Source organism: Dufourea novaeangliae, unplaced genomic scaffold, assembly GCF_001272555.1.
Source record: "Dufourea novaeangliae isolate 0120121106 unplaced genomic scaffold, ASM127255v1 scaffold124, whole genome shotgun sequence".
Lineage (NCBI taxonomy): Eukaryota > Metazoa > Arthropoda > Insecta > Hymenoptera > Halictidae > Dufourea > Dufourea novaeangliae.
In genome coordinates this window covers 711,126-729,740 of record NW_015374010.1, presented here as the reverse complement: position 1 = coordinate 729,740, position 18,615 = coordinate 711,126, and the positions used below count along the sequence as shown (strand labels likewise).

Sequence of the window (18,615 nt, the reverse complement as noted above, 5' to 3'; positions counted from 1 at the left end):
TGATAGTTCTCGGTAAAACGGGTATTAGTATCTTTTATATTGTAGGAATGGTATTAATACCCGATCATCTATTTTGACGTGCATATCCATATTTAACATTATGAAACAGCAATATCGTGTCTTTTTATGACCAACTTTATGTCTTGCGTAATACAGATACCCTCTTTATAGAAGTGTCTTTACAGGGGGCGCATTATTTTTATACTTATGTGGTGCATGAAATCCAATAACAAATGAAATAAACTTTCCTTTGGTCTTGATTCTTGTATAATAATAGTCTACGAAAATATAAGTTTATACAAACGTCCACTGTCTAACGATTGATCATTCAAACTGAAATATTTTGTAATAAGAATTCTCATGCTTATTCAACGTATAATTAAAAAAGTACTTAATCTTCAATTTCTTACTCGAAAATTTTTTAACAGGGCAACAAATTTATCCATGTCTGACTAAGGTTTCAATTCGGGTTGGCCAGCAGTTTCGATTCCCGATTTGTTGTACGCTTTCTTGCCAAGTATCTACTGCGCACTGAAAACACTAAAAATGTTCAAAATTCCTTAAGACACCGTTCGATTCAGCTGAACCAGTGATTTAATGATAATAGTGTTCGCAGTAATGTGATAAACAATTTCTGTATTTAAAGATTCTCTATTATCGAAGCATCCAATCTGATTTGAAACACGCTCGAAGATTGTGGTTCATAAGGACATACAGTGCGAGAAGAATATCGATCGTGTCTATTAGAAAGTTTATTATTAAATAGTACCGATTACGTGATTCTTTGAGTCTACTGGACGTCCGTTTTCCCAAACATAATTGTTTTTAAAAATCATTGATGAACGTGAACTCGAAAAGGTTCTGTGTTCGCGCGTAGGAACTACACACCTAAAAATGTTTTGACACTACTGTAAACCGATGTCGCATTCGTTTCACGATCAACCGATTCCTGATTGATTTTCGTGCGTTTCGGCACAGGTTTTCAAGCGATTTTCCTGGAAAATAATGACATGGACGTTGTGACACACGAGATACACTTTTGTCGTGATCAGTCCAGGATGTTCCTATCATCGATCAATTTGTTGTCTGTTCTGACTTCTGGCCAGTTCCAAGACTCGAAACACATAAGGAGAGTGGCCTCGTGAAAGTCTCATTCCATTTGTTTATTGAAAATATCATTATGGAAAGTAATACGAAGAGTGACGAGTGCGAGATACAAGGGCCTAGTACCGTGGCTAGAAAAGAGGAGAATGCAACATCTGAAAGTGTACCAATTTGCACTGATGCAAAGGTGTCCACAGACCCTAAAAACACTCAAGCTCGTGTTCTCAGGGGCACTAAAAAAATGAAATTAGATTCTGGTGACACTAATAATCCAGAAAAAAAAGGTTTATGCTTTTTTCATTTTTGGATCACATTTTTTATGGCGTCATTGAGGCATACATGTGATAAATATACACTTGAAATTTTGTTTTACAGTCATTTTTGTTTTAAACAAATTTTTTGTAACTTCTTTTATAAAAGATGAAAAGAATAAAGGAATTAAACAATGGACCAAATATGATCGTTTAATAAATTTCTTGTGTCACATATCAAGCATGTGTGGCTTAAAAAATATATATTCAGATTTCAATGTGTATTACAATATAAAATAAATATGTGCATAAATAATCAAGTGATCATTACTCTATAATTTCTGAAATACAATTGTTTTTATTTAGATACCAAGGAGGAAGAAAATAATGGAGAAGTAAAAGTGAGGTCTTTAAAAAGATCTTGTGAATTATGGTCTTTGGAAGACAAGAATACCTTCTTCAAAGCTTTAAATGAATATGGAAAAGACTTTGATGCTCTTCAGAGTTATTTCTTATCTCAGGGGAAGAAGAAAGGTCTGCCAGACATTATGATAAAAAATAAAGAACAAATTAGGCATTTTTACTATAGAACATGGCTGAAAATCTCAAAACACTTAAAATTTTCAGAAGGTAATTATTGTGATGTAATGTTATCTCTAGAAATCAATAATAAATAGAATATTCTGTTAACAGATGTGAAGAAAACATCTCAGGAATTGTACGGCTTAATTAATTATGGCGAACTTAGGAGAAAATTACCTAGGATACATGAGAAAGTGCACTTGAAATTAAATGAACTTGTCTATCTGGGTACAACACAAGTTAGGCTTAGAGGGAAAACTATGAGAATTAAGACTCCTATATGTAGAGCATTAAGGAAATTGAATCAGTTAGAAGGTATATTGAAAACATTAAGCAAGGAGTGTGATGTTTCAACGTATTTCTAATTATTTTTACATTCTTATAGATTGGCAAGAAGAAGTCAAGCTGCCGTCTCGAATAACAATTGAATTAAGACCACGTAATAATATAGCATGGTGGCAGGTGCAGGCATCATCCATGAACCCAAGAGTAAGGACTTTGTTACCTATACAGAGACGATTATCCAGCTTATTAATATTTTTACAACAAAGATGGAGATCTGCAAAATACAATACAGTATCCTTGCTTCAAAGTGTATTATCCGTGTTATGATATTTCCATGACTACTTGCTAAGAAAGATCCTATACACATACTGTAGTCCTCCAATATAGAGATCCCTATCGTGAATGGAATAAAAGACACCAGACTGTTGCGTGTGGCACCACCAGAAGGTTGCAAAGTTACCCTGCCAATGGTGAATCTTGGCGAATATCTTACCAGCAACAGTGTCAGTTTAGATTCGTACGAAAAACGTCTAGGACTGAAAAGTTCTAGGACGAACTTGTTAGGATCGATGCAGTACTTGAAAGGTGTTGGGAAGAAAGGGATCAAGAAGAACAAGATGGACAAAAAATGTGCCAATCAATCGGAAGACAATTGCATATTGCCAGACAACAACAGCGACGTGGATGTGATAGAGTCTGGTAGTAATGTTTCAGAGAAATTGTCGATAATTAATATTGTAGAAAAGCCGTCCGTGGAACAACAGCAAACTGAACCGAACAGATTCCCTGGAAGGGAAACAATTGAGAGGATTCGAAAAGGCTGGAACATTGAAGAAGCAAACACTATCACTGTAGGAGACCTCTTTCTAATGGTATACACCTTACTTCAGACTGTATTGAACATAAATACACTGAAAGTCCTAACTGTTTCTCTTAGTCATTAGAAACACATTATTCCTAATTTTCGAAGTTTTCTAGTTTGGTCGTGAGTCGAAAGTTAGTGTCGAATATTGGTGGGACTGGCATCCAGGAGAACAACAGGCTGGAGAACCTGCGTCCGTTACTCCACGGGATGACAGTTTGTGCCTGACTTTGCAAAAGTTATTGTCGATAGCAAAGCACAGTTATGGGACAAGCAAAGTGAAATATCATTCTAATATTTTATGTTTGACAGTCCTGTGATCAAAAACTAATTATTACTTATTTTTAGGTGTATGAAAATACCTCGGGAAGCAATGAAACAGTAATTTCATCCCGTATGCTTTCAACAAAAGAGTCGACCTTCAGGAGACCACTGGTTCCACAAACTTATCATAAAATCAGTACACCCGACGCTTTTAAAACACAATTAGATGTGAGTTATGAAATAGATTTGTGGAAAATAATATTTTTTAATAACATCGTTGTATTCCACGGAATATAGAAGTTCAAAATGCGCTTCTGTAAGAGAGGAAGAACTGTAAGACAAAAGAATCTCGTTGTACAAAGGGTGTTACCAATAATATCTGCGTCAAGTAATTCAGCAGAAGACATAACACCTCAGGAGACAAGCAAAGTAGATGATTCGCCTTTAAATAACACCGAGGAGCAAAGCGATAAACCGCCGTCGATACACATAAATGGGACGCCAGAGAAAAACTTTTTGGATGAACTCGAAGTGGCGAGAGATTTAAAACCGACGAATTCGATCATAACTAGCGCTACACAGATTCTTAAAGAAGGAGAGCACCAATGGTTGAATAGCGAAGTAAATTTCTATTTTTGAAATAAAAATTAAAAAACGTACGATTTATTCTGTTATGAAACTGACAAAAATTGAATTATAGGTAGCCGATTTTTCGTTAAGCAGTTTTCTGGGACAGCTTGAATCTCCCATAAAACTTTCACAAAGAAGCCAAAATGGTGATCATATGGAAGACATTCGGCCATCATCAGATGTAAATATTACTGATTTATTTAATCACTTGTTGCATTCATACACTTCAATGTATTAATTCGATATTAATTTTTTAGGTTGTCTCACATATGCAGTGCCTCATGGGAGAAAGTAGCGTGGATTATATGGCAAAATTTGCGAATCTCGCATCGCAAATGGCCTCTGATGACAGTAAAAAATAAGAATCGAAATAATTAATTAATTTTGTATAAATGTTATCGAGATGTCTATTTTAAATTGTGTAAATTTAATCGTGTGTTGAGTTGGAGTGTATAACAATATTTGGATTGATTTATATACATACATATATCTCTTTGATATTCGATTTACCGATCGTGTGACAAGTTAGCGGAAGGCTTATAGGATAGATGATAAATGATGGATAAGTGGTTGAAATATACATTGATTTTTTTTGCAATGCATAATTTATATATACATATATGTATACACAGAATCCCGTTAAATTTGTTAAAATATTATTCTGCATCAATTTCGTTTTCTTTCGTAACAAACAATTTACAAAAGACGTAATGTGTGTAATTGTAATTAACGCTTCGTTGTTAAGTGCTTAAGTAACATTATTTTAGAAAATACCTTACAGTACCATTATTGAACCATCATTGAATTGATTTCCCGAACAAATTTAAGTCATCGATATTATATATGTTTAATCACTTGTGAATACTTATAAATATTTCATTTAGTGTTTATTAAAAAAGATTTATGGGAAGCATCACAAATATACAACAAGAATATGCATAGTTGCTGATATTTCTCATCCTTATTGGATCCACGGAGATGACGCATGGTTGTGTATGGAATTATTTAGGCAACTTCTTGTGTATAACGGATGGTATTGCGTTGCAGTCCCATGTAACTAATTATGTGTGTTGAAAGAGGTAACAATGAATTCCCGGGTTAGAGTTTTCCTTCACGGGAAAAGAACGGAGAAATTCCGTCGTTTATGGAAATCGTTTTTCATTTCTTGGAAGGTGTAATTTTATCAACGTAACCCTTCTAACTGCACGGGTACGCTATCCACAATAAAAGGAAAATACAAAATGGATGCAGAATGCGTACGTATTAAAACTTTTTCAGAACGTATTGTACTGTTAAAAATAATCTATTCAAATTGTCAAACATACCTTAATGTTTCGGAATCACAAAAAAAAAAAATGTTCCATAACTAGAATGAATTTAGCACAGAATTACGAGCAACACGAATTGTGAGTCAAGACTGTTTAATATGACTCGGCAATGCAAAAAGAAAACCTTCCTCTGACGGTAATCTGGGAAAGAACGCTCATTATAATTCTACTACCACCATTACGAAATCCGTTCTGAAAATATTCAGTTAAACTTGAAAGATGGATCGAATCTGGTCCTATCGATATTTCCAGCTGAAATTAGATATGTTTAAGAAAATTGCAAGCACGCCCTTGGAATGCGCGGGGAACGATAATGAGCGGAACATCCCAAAGATACTTGCGTTCTTGGAAACTGATCCTACGATCTTTTCGACGGCATGTTGCGAAACAGACGTTGTAAATGATTCATAGTGCCCGCGTCCACGTGATCTCGTGCGCACGCACCCATCACGTATTTGTTATTTGCAGATGTGATTTTCCTCAGACGTACTCGGACGTAAGCAGATACCTTTTGCGATGAACTGGTTCTGGTCATCAGATCGATCACAGAGACCATTGACAAATTATTATCACGATTAACTTGGGAATTTTATCTATTTATAGCACACATGACCATATACAACTATTGAATGAATATGAATTCATGGATACGAGTTGTAAATTAGTATACCATGATCAATAATAGAACCTAAATGTTCAATCTGTCTGGTTTACTTTATTTGTAATTTTAAAAACTAGAATAAAATTTCTACATTTTTAATAAATCTTTTTGAAGCTAGTAGTTTTCTAAATCTAAAAACATATGTTGTGAATTCGATAATATTCATATTAGAAACACGTTGAAGCAGTTACTCGCATTTGCCCGTGGGCAAGATCGGATAATTCATCTCCTCAAGAGTTGTAACACACACACGGAAGAGCATTTTTGGTCGATGAACGTTCCAGGTTAACAGGTTAACAAATAGAAGGCCAAGAAGATGTTTTGAATTTAAACTGTGTCAACACTTTAGTTAAAAAGAAATAATTGATATACATGTTTATATACTTAAAAATACTTCATTTTCGACAAATGCCTCAGATGGTCAAATATATTATCCAGATAAAAAAGCTTCGAAATATTGTTTCCGAAATGGAAGATCGATGATTCGAATAATCCGCGGGTTTGTTAACATTCGGTTAATAAAATGGCACCCGTGAACGATTAATTTTGGTTAAATACCTTTACTACTAGTTCCCACTAAAAAAATCGTGAACCTGTTTGACAGTCAGAAGTGACCTTTCTCGTTTCGAAACGCATTCGATTACCCACACACACACGTCTCGGAACACGACCGCCGTATATATACACAGCAAAATCTCCGACGTACCTGCTGCAAAAACAGAATCAACGCTTAGTTCTTCATTTTCGTTGCCCCTTTCATTCCTTCTGCGTTTGGCCTTTTCAAGGAAATCACGAGGACTCATTGATGTACCCTTCTTTATGTTTACCAAGCGTACGTGTTGCCCGAACGATATCGCGCTGTTGCACACATGGGGATTGAATGAAACTGTTATAATTCGAAGTTACTTTTGAAATAACAAAAGTAACCATTTGCAGTGTTATATTTCCGTGTCAACGAAACAGTTACACAGTGTTGTCTGTTCGTTGAGAGGTTTTTCCAACAAATTCTAAATAAGTGAGAAAAACTTTGTCGTAACAGACCGTATTCGCCATTTACATTTCCCACTTCTTAGAATTACAACAGATTGACATGCGCATCGTTATCGTTCCGAGCATCAATATGTATACACTTTGTGCAACAGTAATATTTTTACGTTTTCCACGTGTGTATAATCGTAATGAGAACGTCTTTTTTTTTTATTAACAAAAACATTACTGAATTCGTTTAACGGTGCAGTTATGCACACTTAAAAACATGTATATTAAAAAAAAAGTGGTGATGACCTTGAAATCTGACCTTTTGTATCAGGAAAGCAAATTTGACAAAAATGTAGGCTGCATAAAGTATTTCAACTTTGTTTAATAACATTCTATTGTGCTTGAAAAAGTTTAGAAAATATTATTCGATCGATGTGCGTTACCTTGAATGCTAGACCAATGTTAACTGCAGGTTGTCTTAGACCGTGGTAAATTTAAAACAGGAATTATTAATGAGTCAACCCAATATTTACCGGCGATGCATGAGTGACCCGCTTACCGGCGCCGCGAAATTTGCATAGGTTATAAAGTTTATTCGTATTGTCAATTATGTTCCGCGCGTCGCGAAGTAATTTGCTGATTGTATTCGGATAAGGAAATACAGAATTAAAAGAGGCGGCGGTGTTTCGCTGCAAATTGAAGACGATCACGTGCCAGACAGCATTTATAATTTTATGTTTATAATTCCGCGGAACAGGATTGACGCGGTGCATTATAATTCCGAATGATACCCGTATGAAGGTTAACCGAATGAATTTCTTTATTCCGAAAAATTGCACCAAACTGTTTTATAACCTTCGATCGATTGTAATTTATCGTTTAAACTATTTTTTGCATACTGAGTAGAAAGACAATAGAAAAATTGCAGTTTAAAATGTCGTATCTCTTCTAAGGTTGTATCATTGATTGTGAAACACCCTCCATGTTCAAGGCAACAAGACCACCGAAAATATCTCCAATGTTTTTAATACTACGGGGAAATGGTTGAGGATAAAAGTTCAGAGTTTAAAGGAGCCTACGTTACGGTTGACAGAAAAATTAAGGTCAAGGTCATATTTCCAAAGATTTCAAGGTCATCGATGTGTTATGTAAATGAAACTGTATATTTTTAGCTGGCTTATCTTGCAATAAACCGCAAGTGAATTTTATGACCTTTAAATGACCTTGAAACGAATATATTCTACTGAATTCTCACGTTTAAATTGTATTTCTGTTGTCGCTGTTAAATGATTCGCGAATAGAAACGGGGTATAAAGATTCAAACCATTCAACGTAACGACTGCAAACTTCATCTTGCATTGTCGTGAATGTTCAACATTCTCGATTTCATAATAAAATGAAATAATATCTTTTTACAGAGAGTTCCTTCGTGTCTTCTATTTTCAGTTCATACAAGAATGAAAAGAAACTAGACTGAGATTCAGGTGCATACAATACAACGTGTATATGGATGAAACGGAACGGATAAAATGAAATACAGCGAATCAAGTGTAATTTATAGGATTCAGGATTAATTTAAAATAATTTCCATGCGCGGCATCTTTTCGCATTTCTGTCACGATAACTTGTAACTTACTGGGAAGTAGAGGAAACCGAGATACGTACAAACCATATCCAAGGCGACGTGTGGCTAGAGATGAAGAGACATTATAATCTTCCTTTTGGTTTCCGGTAGCGCGTCGTAGCGCCGGAAACGAAGGCACCGCCAACGACGAGGACATGACTTATGAATTGTATCAAAACGATACGTATAAAAAGTCACGAATAATTTTTCATTATTGTGTTTCTACACTTCTAGATCGATACCGATTTTTTTAATAGAACGGACAGATTAAGTTACTTGGTTCCATTCACATTCTTTATCTTAGTAACGTGTAAAATAGTACCAATAGTAATAATATTTACTACAGCAACGTTGAATGCAACAAATAAAAGAAAGAAACAATTTTTATAAACAGAATCCAGTGTACAAAGTAGATGCAAATGACAAGGTTCAGTATGACTGGTGTTATGAAATCTGCTCCCAGTCTTAACTCTAGCCTAAATCTGACTAAAACAACGCACGATTTAAGAAGTATACTGCAGGTCCGAAAAAAATCCACCCTCGGATTTTCATGAAATTCGGCAAAATTGTCTCAGATATTTCCAAATGAACATATGTAAAACGGTTTTTGGGCACGATTGAAACTTAACTGAGATAACGTTAAAATAATGGGGTAATTATTCATTGTCGTAACAGATATGTTAATATTACGATAACAACATGAAAAGCATGTTTTGTATCGCATTGTGTGGGTGGGTCGTACGTATAATAATTGGTTTGGATCTGCTTTAGAAAACATTACTGCAGTATCACGAGACAATGTACGTCACAACTTCAGCTGCAAGGTGAACGGGTCGTTCTACGATATTTCGTGTGTTTATTGTATAAAGTTATATTTATTATTTTAGTGTTAATACGGGTAATTTTCAATTACTCCTAAAAACCTCTTACGTATGTTAATTTGGTAATATTTGGAACGATTTACCAATTCTGATGAAAATTAGACGACGGACCTTGTCGGAACTACATCCAAGAAATACATTACGACGAAACAAAAATTAGACTGAAATTACAATTTCTATACCTATCAATATTATTGTCATCTAAAACTTCGACTTTAATAGTTACAAAATCGTGTAAGAGTTTATCCATTGGTGCATTTACCCCAATTGCTTCATTAAATATATGTAGGTAGATTTTGGTATGGAGTACTTCCTGTTGGTGGACTCGATTCATGCGGTTTTCTATCGCACCTGCCAGTAAATCGAGGGGCTCAGTGTTATGTCGGACGATAGGGGCGTACTGTTTACGTAAAAATTTGCAACGAGAAGAAGGGGGGTAATTGAAATTCAACCCGAGAGACGGCCCTGCGTCCTTGACGCGTTCGTACCTGAACGCGGTCGAGAAAATTCTGTTTGTTATTTTGAATGGGACTTCATTATAATTTTTATGAGAGCGCAATGATGAATCATTGCGCTCGCCTGCGATCCATGGGCCCCGAAAAAACACGACGAATTACGGGCGGGAAAACAGGTTCGAAAGTGGTCCGGGAATTTTTTCGATTCCCATTCCCTCGACGGAATTACGAACCGTGAACTACGTATTTCGACTTTTGCTACTCGATTTCGGCGAAATCACCCGAAACACGGTAGCTTTCCGGTCAATTAATGATCGAACAAACGACAAAAAGTTAATCACCACGAATCCTCGTGACGACGCGTCGCGTCGCATTCAAATAACAAGTCCATTTTTTCATTTTTTCCTTTCTTCTGCAATTATCGATTCGTTCCCGGAATGGAAACACTTTTTTTCTCTCCTTCCTCTCGATATTTCGAAATTCTGGCCGGTTTAATCAGGGAACTGATACAAAATCAAAGCCCCGATGAGGTCGATGGCGATTGCAGTTCCCTGAATTGGCTATTAGTAATCCCGACGTGTCTCTTGCGGATTGCGGTCACGATAAAGACCGAGTCCCTCCTGAGACGCGATGAAGAAGAAAAAAAACGGAGAATAAAATGATATATCGTAAAATAAAATGAAGATCATGGTACCACTGACGTGTTTACACTCCGATATCGAGACATCTTGGCGCACTATAAATAAACGAGCGCATAGGCGTAGCCGATGGGACGGACTCTTTTGTGTACAGTAAATCCTCGATGAGTTTTCGAAGGCTCCTTTTTGATGTCGTTTAGGACAGTGATAGAGCTTGGAATTCTGAAGTCAATGATATTTCTTTCAGCCGTATATGGCCGTTCGTTTATGAAATACTTAATGTTCAGTGCAGAGGAGCCTTCGAACACTCATTGAGGATTTAGTGTATTTAAAGAAACTTTAATTTAATGCAATTTAGCAAAAAAATAAAGCTTCTCAAAAATCAAATTGTCGGGTTGGTAGAAATGGTTTCTCGAGGGTTTTAAGACACAATGGGAATTGAAGTTTTATCCTTCGTGATTTGTATTCGAGCGCGAAGACCAGCTAAATGGCGGTTGAGGGTGGAATATTTTGCTTATTACGAAGCCGCCTGGAACACGCAAAACGAGTCTCGTATTATGAAGGTAACAACATTCCAGGAAAATTCGGGACGCGAAACGACCGTCAATGCACGCCCTTTTTTTTCATCGTACTTTTCACTCGGTTATTATGTTTTATTAATAGAACTCGCGCAGAAAAGAAGTAAAATCGAAAATTGTTGAGATACGCGTTTACATCTTTGCAGTTCGAAGATTAAGAAATTTAATCTGCTGTGAGTGGAAAAACTTGAACACTTCCGAATAAATTACTAAGTTCGTTAATTGAAGAAAGTGGTTCAGGCAAGTTTCAAGTTTTATGAAAACAAAATTAATTCCTATTGAACAGGTAAACATGTACCTATTTATACAACTGTTTATTCGAATCAATTGTTCGACCCTCAGGGTATGGACCGTCGTAGTCGGTGGTCGGGCTAATCGTGACCCATAACAAGGTCTCACAGACGATATTCACTTCGTCATTGCATGACGGGTCATCGGTGATAGGAACCTAAGGGGTTAACACTAGAATACAACTTTTGGACGCTACATCTTTTACTTGGTTTTAACTATTACGTGAGCTTTGAACCCGTTGAAAATAATCCTACCTATTACTTAATATTAAAGAATGTATCGAAATTTATTAAGAGTTGAATATTGTAAAATAACATGTAAATCTATCGAGAATTATTTATTATGTATGTGATTGTAGTACACTGAATACGTTTCCTTAACTAAGTGACGTTATTTTACTAATTGCTGCAAGCGTCTTGATTTGATAAAAATTTCATAAATTTGGATAGAACTGTAATGTGTACGAACCTTGTTGACTCGGAAAACTCACCATTGTAGTAAACGTGTCATTCATTATGAGTAAGTTATTAGACTCATTGAGAGTGTAATAAACGATACGGTTGATCCGTTTTTAATGTCTGTCGACTCGGTAAATTTTACTCCAGCAATCTCGCGCACCGATAATATCTCGCTATTACCGTTTAAATTCTGTATAGTAATGTATCATAGATACTTATACCAATGTACGTTAACCCTTTCGGTCCCACTATTGCCATATGCCTACGTGCTTTAAATTACGAAATAAAATGTTATTATCATGGATTTTTTCATATCTGTGACTATATAACAGTTTCTTCCAGTCTTATATAGACGACGTGGCATAAATTTACATGTGCTAATTATATACAATAACTTCGTGTAATATACACACAAAAATCGAAATATTTCGATGGTAATTTTTAAATACATCAGGAAGGAAATGGTTAATCGAACACGGTGAACGGCTGCACGCGGTTCTCCAAAATATTTTCAATTCTCACCTCTCGCCGTTCTGGATCACGGAGAACCGCCGCCAATGGACGGTACCCGCAATTATTGCGTCAGCAATTGCGAGCCGCGCAGCCGGTGATTGGCCGGTTCCGAAGAGCGGGAAATCCCCGTTGAAACCTGCTCCTTCCGCGCTCTTGTCTGTCCCCCTTGGGCGCGCGACGACGGCCGCGGTTCTCCCGGCGACTGACGTCTTTTGCGTCACGGCGAGCTGCCGACCCCGCGAGAGCTTTGTCGGAGACATTCCGACGGCCGGGTGATCAGTATCGCGCTACGCGACACACCAGTCGCGACGTCGCCGCATTCGGAAACGGTTCTTCCCCCTCTGTTGTCGTTACACGCCCGATGGGACCATAGTGTGTGATGCGATATTCAGTTTCCTGACGCGCGTTGTTGTTGTGATACGTCCCCTAGGTGACACATAGCGCGTGGAACGTCGAGGTGTTCCCAAAAATCTGCGTTCGGGGGTTTGACGATTTGGTTCCTCGTGCGTGAAATCGAAAAGATGGATCCTTTTGATACTTACGACAGGAGCGATTTGCCGGAGGTGAGTCGCCAGTTTAACTTTTGTGCGCGCGCGGGGACTTTGCCATGTACTCACGTTTGTCGAACAGTTTATGGTATCGATATTGATAGAACAGTTAGATCATTCGAAGCATTCGAACGTAACAAATAATTAAGTAGTACTATAATAATATAAATAATATATAAGAAAGAGTAGTATTTAGAGTACTGACGTTAATCAGTTGTCTGTGGTACTCGAGGTACTCACAATGATCGAATGGTTTGTGGTACCAAATGTGTATACCTGTATAGGTTGGTTGAGTACAATACTCTGAGAGTGTACTTTGAGAATTGTATATTTGTGGTATGCAGAGTACTTATAGAATACATACTCGTGCAGATCAAATGTATATGGTACTCAGGATACGTATGTAGATGAAATAATTGCGGTGCCCAGGTTACTCATGTATATCATGAAATTTCAGTATACGCTGTATTTAAATACATTGCATAGTGTCAGTATTCAGGATACTCAGATCAACTAATTTTGATACTAGAAGTACTCAGAGATATCACTTAACTGTGGTACTCGACAAACTTAGAAATCTTGAATACTTCAAATAGTATCGGTATTGGAGTATTCAAACAGATCGAGTAAACAAGATACTCCAAATACAGGAATGAAGCCCACAATCCCAGAATGTACAGTATTTAAATGAATCAAATTGCAGTACTCGTATCAGTTCCTATGTTATTTATTATTGTCCTTTAATTATGAGCTTTACGTGGCAACTATTGCTGGACCATTAGCGACAAATTTGAATTGTGTTTCTTTTATATTGAGGGTAGTTAGATTTTGTAGTAGAGGTTAGTATCTTTTAGATAATGTATTTTTTTATATGGTCTTACAATGTCAGGACGTTGTCTGCGTTAACAATCAGTTTTCATTTATTTTTTTTAAACAATCGATCGTTAATTCGTTATTACAGTGGTTAAAGTACGGTGGATCAGTTTTCTTTAGTAGGTATTCATGGATTATTTTTGAGTAGCCAATTCTAAATCCTGTCACGGTCTTTTGTTTAGATACATGACAATTAGAAATAATTTCTCAAAATCGAAAGTAATTCAGAAAGAAACTTACTTTTCACGGTACACATCGGTGTTTCAATGAAATTTCTGAAACATGAAATACATTGTACGTTTTCTACTCTTTCATCGCGAGTCTCGTGGATGTGCACTTTGGCACGAGTTAAGTGTTGTATCTTCGTTGTTTATTTACTTACATTTAGCGTAGTTGTTTCGCTTGGCAAACATTAGACAGGCCGTGTAATAATTTACTTCAAGCGTTACACGTGCTACTGACGAGAGATTTTCCTTTATACGCGTCACGTGTACGTGTCGCGACTGTTACTTTTTTAAACAGGCATCGCGAGGAATCCGATGGTGTTTCAATGAAACTAACGTATAATAATTCACGATAGACGGAAACCAGTCGGAACGCGACTTTTCTACCTGTTCTCTGGCTTTCACGAAGAAACTTACCATTTTCGTACGGCGTTACATGCTCGGATAATCACTAGCACAAAGTACAAGCTGTCTAAAGATAAATTCGAATGACAGAAAAATAAATGTCTCGTACCAGTACACTCGTAAACAGACGCATAAAATATTAAGTGTATTCGAAATGCATACATATTTACATAGGACGTTGGAATTGACAGTCGTCTTTTTTCCGTTTTTTTTTTTTTTATTCAGCAATGCGGCGTTGCGTCAAAACCTTGTCAGTATTTAAAGAAATATTAGAATATGCCGATGAAATGTATGCTGACAATGTGTACTGTACATACACTCGAAGGTAAAACGTGAAAACATTTAATGCGGTAACATTAATAAACACGAAGGCAACAAAACCGTTGATTGTGTGCAAGGCAAGGCTCGTTCTGCACGCTAGGGGACTTCGTTGTAAATCGCTTGAGGGGGGGCTTGTTGGGATAAGAAATAACGCTCGCGAGAAACGGCGTGCCGGCGGTTATTTATCGACAATCGACGATACCTGTGCCCATGTGGATATTCCACTCGTTCTCACAATCACGGCGTAAATACATATGTCTCTCTGTTGCACGCGTGCAACCGACTCCGAGAGAAACACCGTCGTCGACGCTCTCGTTTCTTTTCCCCCTTCGACGCGATAAAAGAAGCGAGACGATCGTTTTATTAAAGAGATCGGGCAAGGTCGTTCACGCGCGAACTCGCGACTTCGTTTCGGATTTGTTTGTCACGCGATACGTTTCGGTTGCAGGTGTACCCGTCGTTCACCAATCTTAACGATGACGACGATCACTTTTTACTGGACATGGACTCTCTGGTGACAAGAAAAAGCAATGCCCTAACGACACGCAGTTACGAACAACCACGGAAAAAGTGTAACTTCGGTAATATTTCAAATACATTTCTATATTAGAGTATTTGTTAACCATATTCGAAACACTACACTCGGGTAGTACTTTGTTTGTAATTTGATCACTGTGTTGTTCTGCACCACGGTTTGCTGTAGTGTGTGTATACTGAAGACTCTTTAGTATAGCTGATTTGAGTACTCGAGAAGGAACAGAGTGCCATGTATCATTAGGTATACGCGGAAACATTGGGTCGAAGTATGTATTTGACAGGTGGATTTTTTAACAGTAACTGACGTATTAAGGATTCACTCACACGGGAAGGCACGGAAGTGTCCCCCTCCGATTTTGATGAAACTTCGTATGTCTGTTAAGCAGTCAAAAATAAGGGATACGTATTGTGTTTTATCGGCTGAAACGCGACTTTAAAGGGTGAAACCACCCCTCGAAGTTTCGACCCGAAAGTACGATCTCGAAAATCGGAGGAGATACATGAAAACTTCTGATAGACGAGGTTTGCGGTTTTTTATATAGAATAATATGGTGCTAACAAATTGTCCAAAATATAATTTGTTTATAACAAAAAAAATTTCGGTTCGAAACTTTGAGGGGTGGTTTCACCCCTTAAAGTCGCGACTCAGCCGATAAAAAAAAATACGTATCCTTTATTTTTGACTGCTTAACAGACATACGAAGTTTCATCAAAATCGGAGGGGGTCACTTCTAGAGTGCTTTTTTTCAAGTACACTCGAATAGCTCAACTTCACGCCGCATTTTGAAACCGTCCAATATTGTTTTCTTTCGCATATACCATGTTTTCTTATTTTACGTCAGACGTGTCAGACAATCGTGTATATTCAACAGGTGAAGAGATGAACGAGGTCGACGGTACCGGATGGTCGGACAAACCTATCAGGAACTGGTGTCAAGAGGAGACAATAAATTGGCTGATGTCCGCGGCGTCTTATATCGGGCAACCGTACAGTCATATACAGCACAGTCTCGCGGTGCCAGGCAACGAGTTGGTCACCTTCACGAGAAACGATTTTATCAATCACGATCCCATGTACGGAGATCGACTCTATGACCTACTCCACTCTCAGCATATCTCGAATTTGCGTATGTAATTACTATTGTCTGAGACACGCTGGTAACCGGGTGTTTATTATCCAGCGAGAATAAACATCAGATTGACCGTAGAATCTTATTCCCTCCACTCCCTCGCCGATCTTCGCCCGGGAATTCCATACGTTAATATACAGGATGTCCCGTAACTCGCGGTACAAGCTAGCGAGGATTGATTCTACGTGAAAAACTGAATCGAAAATGTAGAATAAAATTTGTTCGTAAGAAGCTTTGTTTTCGAGAGAAATAAGATTGAAAATCTGCTGGATACGCGTGCAATTGAATAGGACTAAGCTGTTGCGTCTGTTCATTGTATTCCGTTTCTACTTACTGCTAGCACGAATATACACGTTACAGATGAATCTTCACACTAGATTTCCTCGAAAATGAAGCCTCAAATAAAAAAGTGTTATTCCATATTTTCGACTTATTTTTTCATACAGAATCACCCTCTATCTGGTTGGACTACCAGTTACGGGACACTTTGTATATTTCCTGGAGGGGAAACCCCTCGCCTGGGGGGAGGGGGAATTCGAAGCAAATAGAAATGAATAATTAACTTTGCTTGCAGTTCCATCGTTCGACACTATTCATCCCCATTCCGAAGATGAATACACACGGATCAACTCCAGCAATGCATCAGGTAGTGAGTCTTTCGTGTTTCAGTTCTATCGATCAAATCAGGATATTTTATTTTCTTGCATCGGGTACATTAAGTCTCTCGTGTCTCCGTAGATGCGGAATCGGATAACAGTATCGAAGTGTCCACAAAACGGCCGCCAGGCAGGCCGAGAGGATTAAAACCGAAGAAAAATTGTGAGTATCGAAAGGAAAGCACTTTCCTTGGGAAACATCTCACTGAACGTTATGTAATTGTGCTTCTAGCCACCAGTCAAGGAAAGCTTTGGGAGTTTATTAGGGACCTGTTGCGTAATCGCGAAACGTGTCCTAGTTTAATCTGCTGGGAAGATTATTCGCAGGCGAAATTTCGGTTCGTCAAGAGTGACGAGGTCGCGAAACGGTGGGGATCACGGAAAGGAAATACGAAGATGACCTACGAAAAATTGAGCCGAGCCATGAGGTAATTAACAGCGAACCAAAAAAGAAAATATGGAAAGTGGAAAACGAACTAACAAACTAACAAACGGCATACCGAATAGGGGAGATGATGGATTATAAAAAAAGAAATCAAAAATCCAAAATGAAATTCTTATGAACGTTTGCATTTGAACAAACTTTATTCTGCATTTTCGACTTATTCTTCGTGAAGGATCATACTCTACTCGGTTCTACTGTGAGCTCTAAGTGTACCGGTAAAATGTAGATATTACAAGTTTCTTTGAAACTAACTGACTGTTGTTTTAGGTATTATTATAAGAGTAAAATCTTTCTTCCTGTACTTGGCCGAAGACTGGTCTACCAATTCGGGCCTAACGCAAAAGGCTGGCAGACTGATAACCCGAACTTCCGGTATTAATATATCATCAACAACTTCCAGGATTTAACAGATTCTTTCGAAGAGTCAAGCTCTTGTAAAAATTGTATAGTTACCGAAGGCACAACGTTATGCTGTTATTCGGTAAATAACTTCTACCCGTCAAGATGTTCTGGTCGAAGCATTTCAACCCTTCAAAGAAAGTATTTTTGATAATGGACAGACATGTGAAGCGTCGTTTCGATTAAGAACTCTTAAAAGACTAAGAAGAAAAGATCTAGTATTATAGATGATACACGCTGACTAGATGTAAATAACATAAAGACAGTATGAATGCACGAAAAACGTCGTGATTTCTCGTATTTTTGTACGCGTGTTTTCCATGTGAACCGGTGTAAGTGAGACACAAGTGTGAATTGAATTTCGTTACCTAAGGTTTTCACAGTTTTATTTAACTTTAAGCATAATAGGTCGTTTACTTATGTAAAAGTATACATATAATCAAGAAAGGCAATAATTCTCGTAATTTACAATCGAATAAATTCCTATTACTTATTCTTCTTTTTTTATATTACGGAGTTGTATTGTATACCTTAACTCTGGAAGCATTGAATACCCTTTACGCTGACCCTCAGCTAAATTGAGACATCAGATCAATTTTCAAAGTGGGAACTAAGTAAGTTACATTATATATGTATATATGTATAACAGTTCTTCGCTAGAAGAGTCTTATAGATCTCGAGGAAAAATATTCGA

General features: G+C 37.4%; 2 protein-coding genes across 2 annotated transcripts; both read left to right on the top strand.

The window, feature by feature from the left end:
• The first annotated feature begins 950 nt into the window (after positions 1-950).
• Positions 951-4,340, top strand: LOC107188438 (protein cramped). Its single transcript, XM_015576732.1, has 10 exons — positions 951-1,388; positions 1,722-1,985; positions 2,049-2,252; positions 2,323-2,513; positions 2,597-3,094; positions 3,201-3,362; positions 3,433-3,576; positions 3,646-3,969; positions 4,049-4,159; positions 4,236-4,340. The coding sequence occupies exons 1-10, from the start codon at positions 1,181-1,183 to the stop codon at positions 4,338-4,340; spliced, it is 2,211 nt and encodes a 736-aa protein (XP_015432218.1). The 5' UTR covers positions 951-1,180.
• An 8,421-nt stretch (positions 4,341-12,761) lies between these two features.
• Positions 12,762-18,415, top strand: LOC107188415 (ETS-related transcription factor Elf-5-like). Its single transcript, XM_015576708.1, has 7 exons — positions 12,762-12,946; positions 15,203-15,335; positions 16,164-16,418; positions 16,996-17,067; positions 17,160-17,240; positions 17,310-17,505; positions 17,790-18,415. Exons 1-7 carry the CDS (start codon positions 12,905-12,907, stop codon positions 17,899-17,901), a joined length of 891 nt encoding a protein of 296 aa, XP_015432194.1. The 5' UTR covers positions 12,762-12,904; the 3' UTR covers positions 17,902-18,415.
• The last annotated feature ends 200 nt before the right edge of the window (positions 18,416-18,615 follow it).